This window comes from Heteronotia binoei, chromosome 3, assembly GCF_032191835.1.
Source record: "Heteronotia binoei isolate CCM8104 ecotype False Entrance Well chromosome 3, APGP_CSIRO_Hbin_v1, whole genome shotgun sequence".
Lineage (NCBI taxonomy): Eukaryota > Metazoa > Chordata > Lepidosauria > Squamata > Gekkonidae > Heteronotia > Heteronotia binoei.
Genome location: NC_083225.1, coordinates 85,477,606 through 85,494,151, shown reverse-complemented (window position 1 = coordinate 85,494,151; position 16,546 = coordinate 85,477,606). Strand labels below are relative to the sequence as shown.

At 40.7% G+C, this 16,546-nt stretch overlaps 1 protein-coding gene across 1 annotated transcript; it reads left to right on the top strand.

Annotated features, from left to right (window-relative positions):
• Positions 1 to 557: 557 nt before the first annotated feature.
• On the top strand, positions 558 to 14,819 carry DYNLT3 (dynein light chain Tctex-type 3). The gene is made up of 5 exons (XM_060234112.1): positions 558 to 730; positions 2,361 to 2,402; positions 4,957 to 5,080; positions 10,749 to 10,826; positions 12,372 to 14,819. The coding sequence occupies exons 1-5, from the start codon at positions 701 to 703 to the stop codon at positions 12,446 to 12,448; spliced, it is 351 nt and encodes a 116-aa protein (XP_060090095.1). The 5' UTR covers positions 558 to 700; the 3' UTR covers positions 12,449 to 14,819.
• The last annotated feature ends 1,727 nt before the right edge of the window (positions 14,820 to 16,546 follow it).

Below are 16,546 nucleotides of genomic sequence, written 5' to 3'. Positions count from 1 at the left end.
AGGGGTTTGACTTTAGGTTTTGGATTAATTCTTAAAAAGAAGGAAAGTGAGATTTAGCCTATTAGTTAAATGAATAGATTAAAAATCTTTTGATTGATTAAAGCGATGTCACTGATTAAACAAGAAACAACTAAAATATGGCTTAAAAAGAAATGTGCAAAACCATGGGTGGAAGAAGCCATATATTCCCTTAATGCTTCTTAAACGCTGGTTATGGCAACAGTGGTGAGCATCATCTAAAAATAAAAAGAAGCGCAAGGCCTTTTTTTTCTTAAGGACTGTTGTATGATCCATGCAGACTTGTGCAGATAAAATCAGATCAGTCACGACGATTAACGAATAAAACGCCTTTATTCAAGTAACTGCCTTATACTAAAATAGATTCTGAGCACTCCACTCAGAAAACCCATACGCGACGGAACAAGCTGAGTACACCTGTCTGCACATGCTCAGAGTACTATTACGTCAGATGGATTCAGGCCTGGCACTGACTAGAGACTCCGGTAGCGATTCGCGCCACGCCCGCAGGCCCTGTGGAAAGGCTCCTTTTCCCGTGGTTTAGCGAAGTAGTTAATCGTTTTGGCCGGCAGGAGGAGCTGCAGAAAGAACTGCCATCCCTCAGACCGAGAGGTGGGGCTGCTGATCTAGGGCTGCCGGATCCGAGAATAAGGAGGTCGCCGCCTCAGCAGCTCCTGCGGACATGGAGGAGTTTCATCCCCATAACGATGAGGTAATTCGCACTTCCCTTTAGATTAGCCTTGACCTGGACTGTTCTCAGTTTTCCTTCCCACCCCCGCCTCTCCTCGGAATCATCCCCTGGGCGGATTGATTTCGTTTTTCGTGGAGACTTTCTGTGCGGATATAGTTGTTTAGTTGTTCTGTGCGGATGTAGTTGTTTAGTTGTTCTGTGATTGGCAGATGAATAACGAAGAAGACCCCTCGGACAACATTTCCTCCAGCCACTGGAAGCGTATTCTTTCGGGTCCGTAGGGCGCTGGCTAGGTGCTTGAATTTCATGCCGGTTGACAAGCCGGGCAATTGCCTCTTCATGACAAGGCGGGAAACATATGATGAAGTAGCCGAGCTAAAGTGGCAGGCCTGGATGAAGTGCCGGATTAAAGCGGCCTCTGTCTCCAAGCGCTGCTTTGAACCCACCGCCAGAGTGCAGGCAATGATGAGACTAAAAATTCGCTCTGTGCGCTGCTGGCTGCGTGCCACAGTGGGAAGCCTGATTCCTGATGTTGTCGAAAGAAAACTGGCAGTACTTTTCTGTATGTTTCTATAGAAAGAGGTAATTGTCTCACTCTGATTAGAAGGCAAAAGTCTCCAATCTTAATATGGTTCCTCCCACGTATTCCCACCTACCCAAGAAATATACATTGTTTTTTCTTAGGACTTTCTAGGTGAGATCCCCATCTATCTGCTATGTACACTGGCCTTTTCTGGGCCTACTACAAAAGGGTAGGTGTGCAAATCATGTTGATGATTGGTTATTTATCTGTTTACTTCATTTATCATCCACTTTCTCACTAAAACTCAAGCCAGATTGCAAAATATTTTTTAAAAATCAATTATATAACATCCAATAAATAGCACAATAGGACTAGGATTACAGGTTTTTAAAAAAAGAAATGCAATCTAAAAACTGTCCAGGAATGACATACCATAAACAATGTAAAGAGTGGGTTAGAAGGTAGAAGACAATGCAGTAAAGTAAACATATGTACGATGAATTTTGGAATAGACTGAAATCCTACTCTTTTGTAAAAATGCTGTCCTGGATTTCCTTTATATTGCAATTCTAAGCCCTTTATAAAAACAGATTCCTGTTTTGTGCATTCTGAGAAATGACAAGAGTGGGAGCCTTCCTGACCTTAGGCAGGCTGTTCCACAAGATGGGAGTCATAACAGAGAATGCACATGTTCAGAAAGAACAAAATAGGAGTCAAGTTGCACCTTTAAGACCAATTTAGTTTTCTAAGCACATGAAAGCTTCCGTTCTAAATAAAACTAAGTTGGTCTTAAAGGTGCAACTTGACTCCTATTTTGTTCTACTACTTCAGACCAACACGACTGACTACTTGTATCTATCTACATGTTCAGTTACCCATTTGCAGAGTAGCACCCTCAAATGAGCAAAGCTATCATGGTGACAGAAGGAAAGCTGATCCTGCAAGTATGTAGATCCAAGGCCATTATGGAATATGAAGGTTATTACCCAGTACCTTGACCTGAACCCATTGGTAATTTATTGGTAACCATGGAGTGGCTGCAAAATAGGTACAATATGAAAGCTCTGTTTCATTTTTCTTCCTCAAATATTGTGACATGCTATTGTTGGGGTTTTTTTATTGTTACAGATGACTTTCAATGCTGAAGAAGCCCACGGTATTGTAAAGGATGTAAGCTATACATTTTTACTATAATTTGCTGTTGTGATTACTACGCTGTTTTGTCTATTCTCTAATAACATTAGGAAAAAATGGGAATCCTTGAAAGGCATATTCAGTATATTTACAGGAAATTCTGAATATCAGATATCTAAGATTTTGAATATAGTCAAGACGTTTGGTGTCAATTACCTCTAATCTTAACCAGCAGTAAACATTCTATCTCTTATCTAGTACTGCTCCTACGGCTATTGCCTTAAGCAGAAGTTAGAACCAAAAATTGTTTTGAAAGACTTTAGTATTATTTTCTTATATTTAATTGTGGTCCCTATGAATTTTGCCACTGAGAGGGTGACACAATCATTTTTATCCAATAGTAGCCATTGCACATTTAATAATTCTGTATTTTTAAATGAGGTGACTAATTAGTCCTCAACTCATTAAATATAGGGCACTCCATAATCATATGTTCAATAGTTTCTATTTTATCATATGTGTATCTGCGTGTTCTATTGGCATATGATAAGAACATTCATTCTTCCCAAAGTAAAAGATCTGAGAATGTCAATTGATAAAAATATGTTTGCAGTTGCTTTGGGAGGGTAATTCCCAAATGGAGTGGTGAACATACCTGAGCACCTTAATAGATGTACTTGTAACATCCAGCTTCCTTACACACTTTTCCAGTAAACATTCTGTACTTGTTCTGTTTCATTCTGCTCAGGATAATGCAGAATTTACATCATACAGTGGGGCTGTAATCTTGCATTGGGGAAAGCTGTATAAATATTGTAGAAAACAATAGGATTTAAGCAGCCAAACAGTATGTACAATTGCAGCCTAAAATATCCTGTAGGAAATGCTGCAAATCATTGTTATGCTGTCAGATTCTGAATATTTAGACTCTTGAGTAGTGAATGGCAAATGTAGAAGAGTTCATGAGGAGTTTTATCTCTTTGATACTGACAAACTCACTCCTCTTCACCCCCAGCTATTGCTTGTGTAATGACTACCCCACTTGTTGGGCCTCATGAACAGGAGAGTAAGGAGGGAAGATTTATTGACGAAACATAGCAGTTGTCTTAAGAACATAAGAGAAGCCATATTGGATCAGGTCAGTGGCCCAACACTCTGTCACACAGTGGCCAAAAAACCAGATGCCAATGGGAGGTCTACTAGTGGGCCCAGGACGCTAGAAGCCCTCCCACTGTTGGCCCCCCCCCCCACAGCACCAGGAATATAGAGCCCCACCAAACAATGGGCACATCCACAAACCAATTGCCCTTTCATCACACCCTCTCCAGCCTAGAAATAGCAGCTCTCCAGCAGCCCTGGCCCCACTCAATGTACAGCAGCCAAGAAGGTCAGAGCGCCTTCTCCGGCTGCAACGCCACCGAGGATGTTCTCCACAGCTGAGAACGAAACGTCTGGAAGGAAAACTTTCTCCAGTAGAACACGGCACTTGAGCCCGAAAGATTCTACAAACCCTAATATAGAGCATCACTCTCCAGACAGAGTTCCATCTATACCCTGTGGCTAGTAGCCACTGATGGACCTCTACTCCATATGTTTATCCAATTTCCTCTTGAAGCCATACGAACATAGGGCTCCAGCACAGCTAGATAGAAGGAGTAGAGCAAATGACAGCTCAGAGGGTGGTCAGGAATTAAACCTGGGTATTGCGGCTGTGACTTCTCCATGAACTACATCTCCACTAGTGCCATAGGTATGTCTGTGGAGTGTTGTTACATTAACATAAATTTCTGTAGCTATTGTGATTGTGTGACTCTGGAGTTAGCTCTGACAGAGAAGCTGCTCAACATAACATTGTCCTTCCTGAATTACAGTGTTAATGGTAGTAACTCAGAGTTATAGCTCTAACAGTGTAACGCATGCAGTATAATATTTATTTATTTACATTATTTATAGCATCCCTTTCTCACGGGGTCAAGGTGGATTACCCATAGTGAGTCAGCACAATCAACAAACTGGTACATTTAATAATCAGTGCATTAGGATTTTAGAATCTGAGAACCACCAGAAAGAACGGAAGCATAGCATAAATATTAACATGACACAGTAAGCAATACAAAAATAACATAATAGGATCTTTCTAACAGTAATCTATACACACCAGTACAGACAACAGTCCCTAATAACTTATCCAAGTAAACTTGTGAACCATTTTGTGAACCATTTTGTATTGTGCAATCCTGTTACGTGTACAGAAAAGTTTAGTTTTGCATAGTTTCTGGAAAGCCAGGAGACTTGGAAGCTTTCCTGACCTCTTCAGGTAGACCGTTACACAAAGTAGGAGCCACAGCAGAATGCTAAATGTTCTTGTACATTCTGTTTCTGCCAATTTTTCCATTGTGATGGATGCTGAATAGAAATATACAATGTTCTAAGACTTATCCGAGTGAACTGTGGTTCTAAGATCTACAACTTGGAATAAGAGACAAATAAGAACCATTTGCAACATTTGAGTTACTTTGCATAGTGTTGTTGGAGTGAATTCAAAGTATAAATTGATCCATATATGTTTTATTATTTTTTCCGTATCCAGTGCATAGAAGGTGTTCTGGGTAAGGCAGATTACAATCATGACAAAGTTAATCATTGGACTGCAGCTATAGTAGAACAGTCTCTAACACATCTGGTAAAGCTGGGGAAGACGTATAAGTACATTGGTAAGTATGTGTGTGTGTGTGTGGAGATTTTGTTATTTCTGGCTAAATCTAAATGATTTTAAGATCCACTTCTGGAGAGAGGAAATACTTTGCAGGTTCCATGTATTTTCTTCTGCACTTTAGAGCACTGAAGGTTCATTTGATTTGTTCTCCTATGGACTTCTATTGTAATAAAAGTAGGCTAATGTTGGGCTGAGATCTAAGAGACTGTGGATTGGATCCAGCCATCTTTTCCATTTAATAGTGCCCAGTTCCTACTTTGTCACATCCCACATGACTTTTTTACATTCAAGTTCCGTGTCCCCAAACGTAGTATTTGTTTGTGATCAAAGAGGACTTCTTTCTTTTTCACTAGCAGAAAAGCTGCCTGGATCCAACCCTGGGGCTCACATTTTACTTCTCCTTAGATGTAATGTTTTTCAGCACTTGTAAAAGTAATTGCAGAATATTACATAGTGAGTTCTGCGAGTCAAGGAAACTTGCTTCAAGTGATTGATTTATAGTGGACCTGTAAAACTTATTTAAACTGTATACATATACATCTTCAGACTCATATAGCAAGGAAGGGTTTGGTGGAAGCATAAATTACCAGGAGGTTTACTAATCTTAACTGGGAAGCACATTGCTTAAATTACAGGAGGATTGGGGCCCTATTCCCTACCTCCTTAATTACTGTTTAGTGTACCATAGTCAAGGGCCTCTATGCTCCCTGGCTGGATCTCTCCACCACGTCGTTCTGTGGCCGTGTTCCTGGCTGAGAAGGGGAGTCTTGTTTTCCAGCTCTGCACTGTTTTCTGTACTCTTTCTAGATCCAACCATGTTATGACCTCAGGTAGGATCTCTCTTTAATCTGCTGGTTGCCATTCTACTCCCCTTGGCTTAAACACACACACTTTGTGAGCCAGGTTCTTAATTATATCACTCTTAGGCTCTTGTCACATCCCAAGAGTCATAGCTGTCTCAAAGTCTGCTACATGCACTGCTGGCTGAGGAAATTTTCCAGCCAAGTGGAAAGTTCATCACTAATTGCTTTAAAACTTTCCTTGTATCATGGACTATGTCAGGTCTGAAAGAACCTTGGCCCCCAAGGTAAGCAGTATTCATTCTTGAACTCCAGCAGTGGAGTGAGCCAGAGAGAGCTGGGGAATCCAGCTGAAATGACTATCCTAAACTAAACAGAGGAAGACGAGATCCTGTTCAGTTTTGCTGGAAGTGCTCCTGAGAAGGTCTGCTGCTGCCAGAGCAGAAGGTTCTGCCCCTTCTCTCAAACAGGACTCTAGCGAGATGCTGTAAAAATGCCCAAAATAAATATTTAGTCTTAATTGATTCCTTTGTTCAGTGAAGATCCTGAATGGGAAATAAAAACAACAAACAACTTCCTGAAAATTCTCTTGTGGACTTAAAGGGCTGGCAAAGAGGATAGGATCCAGGCAAGAACAAGATGTGCGTATTAAGTTTGTCAGTGTAGAGAAAAGCAAGACTGGTGCAGAGATTTCACTGACCAAGGAGAATTGATCAACAGGAGGAGTAATTTACTATATATCACTGCCATCCTATGCCATTCACCCTGTATCTCATTTATTAACCCTTGTCTTGGGGAGGTTGTCTGCTGGTTAAGGCCAGAATTAAGAAGATGATGATGATATTGGATTTATATCCCACCCCATACTCTGAATCTCAGGGTGGTTTCACACAGGAGATTTGCCCTGACCTAGCCCTGCCTTCCATTCAGATTAAAAGTGCACGATCACACAAGCACATCTGCCCTCCGAGCTGCACGCATTCTCACCCCATCTGCAGACGCCTCCTATCCGCATCAGAAAGCGACTTGGATTTTCTTGGTAGCATCCCCCTGAATCGTATGTAGGTTGCATAATCAGCTGCTGTCTCTGAATGCCCGTGGGCAACTCACAAGCGGAAGAGCTGTGTGATTGCGCCAAGCCATTTCTGGCAAGGTGGCAGGGGTTCCTCTCACCCCTCTCCGAGGTGCGCTTCTCCAATTGAGCGCACATATGGAGGCTTTTTTAAAAGAGACAATCCTTTCCGCAGTGGGTCTGTGGTTGAGCCGGGCTAGCAGTGTGAATGGGCAACCACTGACCACTGCTGGGATCCTGCAGCTTCAGCAGCGGCTATCTGATTGCCCAGAAATGGTTCAAACTTTAGTGGATTTTTTCTGAATGGGATAAAATCATGTCAATTTCACAGTGTGAAACCAGCCTCAGAGTCTCAATCTCCTTTACCTTCTCCTCCCCCCCACAACAGACACCCTGTGAGGTAGGTGGGATTGAGTGAGCTCTTACAGCAGCTGCCCTTTCAAGGACAACTCCTGTGAGAGCTATGGCTGACCCAAGGCCATTCCAACAGCTGCAAGTGGAGGAATGGGGAATCAAACCCGGTTCTCCCAGATAAGAGTCTGCACACTTAACCACTACACCAAACTGGCTCTTGAGGTATTTCTTGTTTTGAAAGCCAAGCAGAAATGGGTGATTTACTGCAGGTTTGGAGTTCTGGAGAGGGCAGGGAGGAGTAGTGAACAAAAAATAATGTTCAAGAGTACATGGTCTTAGTTCTCTCAGAGCCAGTTTGGTGTAATGGTTAAGTGTGCAGACTCTTATCTGGGAGAACCATGGGTGATTCCGCACTCATGTTGGTCCGAGGTGGGCTTTCGTTTTGGGGTGGAGCAAGCTGGTGATTTTGCACCAGTTACTCCACGCTGTAGTGTAAACCTGTTTTATAGCCATAGGTTTACACTGTGGCAGGGCAAATCGCGGGTTTGCCCCATGCAACATGCAGGTGCGGAGCAACTGGTGGGAAATCGCCAGCTTGCTTCACCCCAAAACAGAAGCCCGCCCCGGAGCAACATGAGTGCAGAACCATCCCAGGTTTGATTCCCCGCTCCTCCACATGCAACTGCTGGAGTTTCTTTCAAAAGCAGTTCTCAGCCCCACCTACCTCACAGGGTGTCTGTTGTAGGGAGGGGAAGGAAAAGGAGATTGTAAGATACTGTGAGACTCCAAATGAAGGGTCGGGTATGAATCCAATCTGTTTTTCTTCTTGTCATGGCAGTTAAGCTGGAGTGTTTGTATAGTTTGGAGTGTTTGTATAATTTATAGTCTGAACCAAGGAAAGCACAAGTTTCCACAGCACTTTCCTGATTGTTCTACATATGATCTTATAAACCCGACCCACAATCATCCTAGAATTATATAAAGACTATGCTGCTGTGGAATATTGATATAGATGCAGCTTATGAGGGAGGGAGCAGCTAGCATAGAGAAGAATTGGGAGTGGGGTTTGCAACTTTCATTCAGGACTCCCTACCTTTTCACAGGGAGACACTATACCATTATAGAAAAGAACATGCCAGATTGTCCAATGAATAAGGTTGGATTAATAGAAGGTGGAATTTTATTGACAGTTCCTTTAGACTCAAATGGTTTTCTTTAAAGGACATCACTTCAATGGTGAAGAGCTTTTACTTTAGCAAGAATAAACACTCTTCCTTCAGGGGTTTGGAGGACAGATATAATAGAGTATCATACTCTATTATTAAGATGCTCATGATAAAATTGAAAATATCAAACATGATTATGGAGTGCTCTATATTTAATGGGTTGAGGGTTAATTTGGTCACTGCTTTACTTAAAAATACAGAATTGCTGAGTGTGTGAGCACAGGTGTCATGGCTGCTTTTGGATACAAATGACTATGTTGGTGGCAAAATTCATACCACAATAATCAATTACAAGAGAAAATACTGAGTAAGGTCTTTTAAAATAATTTTTAATTCTAACTTTTTCTTAAGGCAATAGCCATATAAACAGTAAAGTTAAAGATAGAGATAGACAATTCCTTTAGAAAGATATTCCATGTTTGGCTCATTTGCTTCCAAGTGCAATAAAGCTGTACTTATTTATAAAGGGATTTATTACTACCAGAAAGATCATTTCACCCCAAGGCTACTGATTATACTGCACCAGTAGATTAACTAGACATATTCAGTAGACTCTGCATAAACGTTGAATCTCAGGCTTTCTGAAGAGAACATTCCACTTTTTAAAAAGGAGGAATACGCCTCTTTTCCTGAGAAAGCAGGACTTTGTAGAAGAGCACAATGGTGTTCCTCAACTTTTTTGAGCCTGCAGGCACCTTTGTACTTCTGACACAGCATGGTGGGTGCAGCCACAAAACAGCTACTGCAGGAGGTGAAGCCAGCTACAAAATGGTTGCCATAACTTACCTTCAGTTACATCTCATCTGATCGCATCTGTTGCCAAAGCAGTGTTTTTAAAAATCTGCATCTCCAGTGCCCAGTCAGAAGCCTTGCTGGGAAACCCCCCCAGCCCTTACCACTTTCTACAGACACTTGCTGGGCACTAGGAAAGGTGTTAGTGGGCACCATGGCACCCATGGGCACCATGCTGAAGACCCCTGTTGTATTTGCTTGGCACACAGAAGGTCCCGGGTTCAGTCTCCAGAATCTCCATTTCAGAGGTGATGGATGCTGTGAAAGACAGAGACCCACTGCTAGTGTGAGCAGGCAGTACTGACAGAGATGGACCAGTAGTCTGATTCAGTACAAGGCAGCTTCACATGCCTTCAAAAGTAAACCCTAGAGATTTAGCTGAGAGATAACATAGTATAAATGCAGCTTGTCTTACTCTTGCATTCCCATTTAGACTGTTCGATACTATAAAACATTAATGGGGGGGAAAGTGTGCCTGTCTGAATAATTTATCTCTGATTTGCTTTATTAAGGTGTTTTCCATACAGAAAAGGGCATGTTAGGTTTCCCTATTACAGCAAAGCAGTACATGGACTGCCACATGGCAGATTTCCCTGCCCCACAAGAGTCAATGTACTAAAGTCAGTGGGATTACTCTCATATAAATATGCACGATGCTTACACTCTCTCCTCCATGTATTCCAAGGAAGAGAAGCAATTAGAAGGAGGCTGAGGGGGGTGGGGGGCACAGTACTTGGTGGAGGGATTGTGAAGCTGTGAAAGAGGAGTAGAGCTTCAGATACACACTTAAGTGCATGCATGAAAGACAAACAAACAAAAAGGATGCCATAACAATCTGAATGACTGACCATGGGGAAAGTGCACAGTGAAGTCGGTTCAGGGTGGGATGTCTGATCAAAACTTCTTGTTTCGAAATAAAATAGTGTAATTAGAGGGGCTGCCAGATCACATCAAGCTTGTAGTCTGATTGCAGCCTACATTTCAAGCTTTTTCTAAAAAATTAAGTTGTAGCCCCTTTTTTCAGATTACATTGGGTCAAGGCATATCTCTATAATGAAAGGGGTTATAAACTTGCTGTTTTAACAAAATGAAATCTGGAAATTCAAAGTAATAAACAGATTGTTATAATGCTGATTGATTGATTGATTTATTTTTAAAAATCCCTTTGGTGGCAGGAGGAAATGGCCACAGCAGGGGATGGGGGCAAGACAAAGAAGATGTGGGTCTTTCCTAAAACATCACAGAGAGTTTGAAAAAGGTCTCAGAAAAGACTGGGTAAGCTTGGGAGGTGCATAGGAACACCACAGTGCTGTGGGGAAGCAGGAAAAAAACCTCACTTCCTAATATCATCAAAGCCTGGGCAACCATCCCATGTGTAACTGACATAACAAATCCAGTAATTGTGTGCTTTTTTTCCTTCAGTAACATGTGCAGTGATGCAGAAGTGTGGAGCAGGGTTGCACACAGCAAGCTCCTGTTTTTGGGATACCACAACTGATGGTGAGTACTGCCACCCAGAAGATAGATTTCATTTTATTTGTATGTATGTATGTATTTTATTTTTCTCATTTATTTCATTTATCTAATTATTAATGTGAAATGCAATATGTAACAATGGAAAGGGTAACAGCTGAGCAATATGGGTAACCACCAGGCCTCAGATTCAGTGGGAGCTCACAAGAGCACAGCTCCTGAACCTTTCTGAGAATTCCACCTCCTCCTGAGAGTTCTACCTCCTTGTCCACTGAATAGTATGTGCAGCTGCATAACAATCCCTGGGTGAGCTCCACCACCTATTTTTCTACAAAATGACCCCTGATAACCACGTTAGTCTGTCGATAGCAATATAAAAGAGCAAATGTCCAGTAGCACCTTAAAGACTAACAGAATTTGTGGCAGGGCATTGAAAGGATGTTTGACATGGTATTTAAAATAATGTAGTTTGTATTTTCTGGAATGAGAATAATTAGGTCCAAACAAAACACAGTTGCTTGTAATTTTTTTTCCAATTCTTTGTTTTAATTAAAAGCAGCTACAGTAGAAGGCTAAATGGGAAGCAGATGCTTCACTGCCTGCTGCTTTCCCACTAGGGATGGGCATGAACTGGCTCACAAGCCAAAATTCTGCACAAAAGTGAGTCGATTTGCAGTCTCCAAACATTTACTGGACTTTTGTCCGTTTCGGCTGTTTGGGTTCATGAAAACCTAACAGCTGAGCAGTGTGGGGTTTGCAACTGAACTGTTAAGTTTAAATGCCTGTGAGCCATTTCACTTGTTGGTTTCGCTCTCCCACACTTTGAAGAGGGGAGAAGCCAAATAAAGGGGTTTAACTCTTCCCATTTGATCTCCCCTTTCTCCTGAGTGCAGTAAGCTATGGCCAGGAGAAAGGGGAACTGAACTCACTGGACTGGCTCAGTTTGGGTGGTGGCCTTTGTTCAGTTTGGGGGCCACCCTGAATTGAATTTTTTAGGTTCATGCCCATCCCTGTTCCCCACCCCAAAACTGCCTGCTGTCCCACAGGAATAGATAAGGCCCTGCATATTTTTTGGCCAAGAAGAAAAACACAGTTTGGGAGGAAAGGTTTGAGTGAGCAGAAAAAGACTGTCAGAGAAAGGGTTAAGTTGTCCTTTCTCCCAGTGGTCATCCATTCAAAATATGAGCCTTTCATAGTTGTTTTTACCACAAAAAATACATTGGGGGGAACACTCCAGGCAATTGCAGGTATTTGCGTTGTTTGGTTCTTAGTGCCAGAAATGTGGTTAAATGGCAGTGCAGTGCAGCTGCCTACTCTGCAAAACACAAGTCCCTTGTCACTTGGATTTTTTTTTCCATTTAAGGCCCTGATTTACAAGTAGTAATAACTTGTACCTTGTCATTTGCAGTCCATTTCCTACTAATCAAGGTTATGCTTGCATTGCTACATTCTATTGTGTTCTGTTTAGTAGAAAATTCGTTTGTTGGTTATTTTTGCAAGGGAATTTGCGTTTGATGGGTTTCCTGCTCAAAAATGAAAACCTGACTCCTTTTTTTCTTAAATCCATTTTAGGTACCTGCACAGTCAGATGGGAAAATCGAACTATGAACTGTGTTGTTAATGTTTTTGCCATAGCCATTCTCCTGTAGCAAGCTGAACAAGCCACAATAAGTTACGCCAAAGCCTTTAAGAACAAACTATCAAATTTGTTAAGCGCATTGTTAAGAATTATTTAAACATTTAATATTTATGCACTAGAGAAAGTGGTATGAAGTGAGCTTTTAAGAGGTTTCTGCACAAAGTGTATGTGTGATGATAAAATGTTAGCTATTTAGCTGGCTGAAGCTTCCAAAAGGCAAAGTCTGGGAATCTCCCCCCCCCCCCCACCTCACCCATTAAGAACAACACACTAATTTGCAACAACACACTAATGCTACCAATTCAGGGGCTTAATAAAGAGCTAATTATTAGGAAGGAGACACTCCCCATACAGATATTCCTCTGCAAGCTGGAATTGCAGGGGAGTGTTAGTATGTTCTAGGGCTCATGTTCTGGGGGTGAAGCCCTGTGGGACTGAAAGAACACCTTCCATGTGAGATGCTGTGGGCTTTCTCATGGATGCAAAATATTTCCCCAGAGTAGTATGTTTGATTTCACAGCTTTAGGACTTCAAACTAGGATATTTGATAGGGCTTGTTTTATAATATTTTATAGACAAAGCATAGTGAGAGAACAGGAAAAACCAAACATATTTTAAAATGTATCTTTTCCTGTCCTTAGGACACAGAATATCTACAGGTCAAAGCACCTACTTTTTCATACAGATCAGGAATGTTCTGCAAGTGAATGTAGTTGTGGTCCTGGAATCAGTAACCTGCAGTACTTAATTTTAAATGCTTGTTTACACTGTTAACATTAAGGCTTATTCTTAAGCTTGCTTAAGACATATTCCTCAAGTTAGAAAAATTGTGTTAAACCAGTTTTCTGTACTTGGTAGTGATTGACATTGCAATCTTAGCATGTGGTATATGAAACATAATGTGATAAAAAGAGGGGTACCTGCTGCTGTGTAAGCACACCACCACACAGCATGTTATAACTGCATTATAGTAATGTTATTGTGCCATTAAATAGATTCACACAGATATTTAGGACTAGGATATAAAATATTAGCAAAGCTCTTATATCATCATCATCTGACATATCTTAGCAGAAATTCTGATTAAATGCCAGCCATTCTGCTTGAGTTAAATCATATAGCTTTGTGCCTTAGTCAAAACAATATAGAAATCAGGATTCACATGTAAGACTTAAAAATGTACCCTTTTTTTGGTGGGGGGGGGGGCAGAAATCACTGTGTTTACATCTTAAGATGCACTTACTAAACGTATACTAAAACCCTGTGTCATTTTTGAAATATACGTGACTTCAGTACTGTGCACACATTCTTGGTATAAGGTCTGTTGAACTCAAGCGGGACTTCCTTCCAAGTAATGTGAATAAGCTATACATATGACTTATGTATGCTTGGGGGTTTTGACATAAGCTGTTAAAAATAGGGTTGCATGTCTACTTATGGGGGAGCAGAGGTTACTGAATGCAGTGGAACTATAAACAGATATGAACAGAATTGGGCTTTGTGTATTTTTATTGCCAGATCTCCAAATTTTAAAGAAATGTTCAATGCCGATCTAATGAATAATCTTATTGCCTTGAAAAACTATTCAAATTGTGCAGATTTAAGCACATCTGCATGTGTATGTAGGTGAATCTGATGTGATAGAAAAATGCATTATTTTGTAGTTACCTTTATTAGAGTGTGAAACCTACACTGGTACATTAAGCATTTGGTATTTCAAGAGCACTAAATGTAGAGAACTTGCTACAGGATCCTGTTTTAGCTCGTACTGTATGTTTAGACATGTTTGACCACTCCAGTGGATTTATTTTGGATTACTGTAACATTTAAACACCAGAATTTTTTCCCCATGGAATTGATATAGATTAGGCCAAACCACATGTCTTATTTAAATACAAAGAAATATTTGAAATTAATATGGACATCTACAGCAAGATAATTAAAATTGTTCCATGGAAATCCTTTGCATTTTTTTTTGTTTTAAAAACAAACTTTTTCCAAACTTTTCCTGAAACAGCAAAAGACAATCTCTAAGGACAGAGCATTTTTAGGAGATGGAAACATAGAATAGTATTTGCATAGAATTGTGGGACATCGATACATGCAATGCTCAGAAGCACTCAGATAAATATCTGACCATTTGAGGCATAGGTGCAATTTTGGTTTTTGTAAGTGTTTGTTACCATATTTTCATTAGCCATTGGATTTTCAGGCTATTTTTTGTGTACTTTGAGATACAATTATGCTGAGCAAAATATTGCTTTCATACTGAGGTTCAAAATATACTACCGTGGCAAAATTGCACTAGAAATTATGCTGATATTATTAAAATAGCTACATTTTGTTTTTCCAAAAAATAAAAAAGATCTGCCTTAGCTATACTCTTTGTCTCTTGCCTGATTTTTTAAAAAAAATTTCCCCCAAAAAAAGAAATAGAAAAAAGAACAAGGAGGGGGAGGAACAATCCAGCAAGTATTTTTTTTTTTTGAAAAATGAAAGATACTTAAAGACAAGACAAAAATGTAACAGCGGTGATAGGTCTACACATAAGTTTCTGTAAACAGTTTCCAAATACCTGATACACAATTACCATCTATATGTCTTGCATTCTAATGCTGATATCCATTGATTTGCCAGAGGATAGCTTTTATATTTTAAGTGTTGCAATATGAGTCTTTTAGCTGTAGTAAGGATATAGGGGGTCCATTTTTGTTGCCCATTGTTTAGCCTACATGAGACGGGCAGATTTCAAAAGTATAATCCACAAAAATCAATTAACTTTCTAATATAAAATCAATATGAGTAATAATTTTCCCAGAAAAAATAAATTAGACACACTACTCAGTCCTTTGCTAAAGAGTCATTGTGATGTCCAGTATATCCTAAACATTTTTTACTGATTAAGTCTCTTGTATGACTAAAGAAATAATTGCTAGAGAACTTGAAAGTGGCTTAATAAAAACCAAAAAAAATCTAGTTTTTCCTGTCATTTTGGGATTAGGTGTTCATGACCATTGTACTTTTCTAAGTAGGCATAGGCATGAATCACATTTTTGTGCTGTGTTTTGTGCCTGAATAACAAACATGACAGTTTGCAAACCAAACTAGTTTGTATAAGTTCATGAGCCATTTCGACCCCTACTTTCTGTTCCCTGCAAAAAGTGGAAAGGAGCAGAAACTAGAAGATTAAACAGCAAGCCATTTCACCCTCTGCATTCTGTTCACTGCCACTTTTTGCAGCAAGCAAAAAATTGAGTTAAATGCCTCCCAGTTATTTCATCCCAACTTTCTGCTTGCAACAGCTTCTGGAAGCAAGCAAAAAGCAGGGGGTGAAATGCCTCCCTGCCATTTCACCCCTTGCTTTCTGCTCCCCACAGCTTTCAGTGGTGAGCAAAAAGCAGAGGATAAAATGTCTTCCAGCCATTTCATCCTTTGCTTTCTGCTACTTTTCACAAAGAGCAGAAAGCAGCTCTGAGCCATTTAAACCAAACTGCTGAGTGGTGGGGAGCGCAGTCATTTTTCATGAAGAGCAGATAGGGGTTTAAATAGCTTGTTTGGACCTTCATGAACTGCCACAAAGTGCTTCAAATTTAGTGGAAGTTTGTGGCAGGTCTTCAGGTCACAAACATCACTTTGTGAACCAAAAACTGCCTAAAATTCATGATGAACATTAATTTCATTGTGCATCTTCATGTGCAGCCCCACACTGGGACCATGCATGTGCATCCTGGCTGCAGAGAATGATTTTTCTAGCTTAAAAGCCTACAATTTAGGCAATCTGAGCATGTGTGGGTTTTCCTGCCAAAACCCTCATGTGGCCTTATAGAGCCCAGGGGTTCCCTGAACCACCTCCCCACTCCCTCGAGGGAGGCCAGCCTAAGGCTTATTGCCAGGGGACGTCTTACTGCTGCCATCAGTCTAGGTTAGGTCTAGGACCCAGCTCACCCTAATTTCCCCCCAACAATTTCCAGCTCCCCAAAGCTGTCTTATGATTTTTGCCTTTTCTTAAAGTAGGGCCGATAGGCATTGATGCCTGGCAAGCCGCAAACACAGAGACAGGTTAACAACAGTTTAAAGCAAATTTTATTTAACAGGGCAGGTAAACCCC

Coding starts and splice junctions, on each gene's coding strand:
- DYNLT3 (XM_060234112.1), top strand. CDS start 701: ATGGAGGAGTTTCATCCCCATAACGATGAG. Junction 5,081..10,748: donor GAAGACGTATAAGTACATTG/GTAAGTATGTGT, acceptor TTTTTCCTTCAG/TAACATGTGCAGTGATGCAG. Junction 10,827..12,371: donor TTGGGATACCACAACTGATG/GTGAGTACTGCC, acceptor AATCCATTTTAG/GTACCTGCACAGTCAGATGG.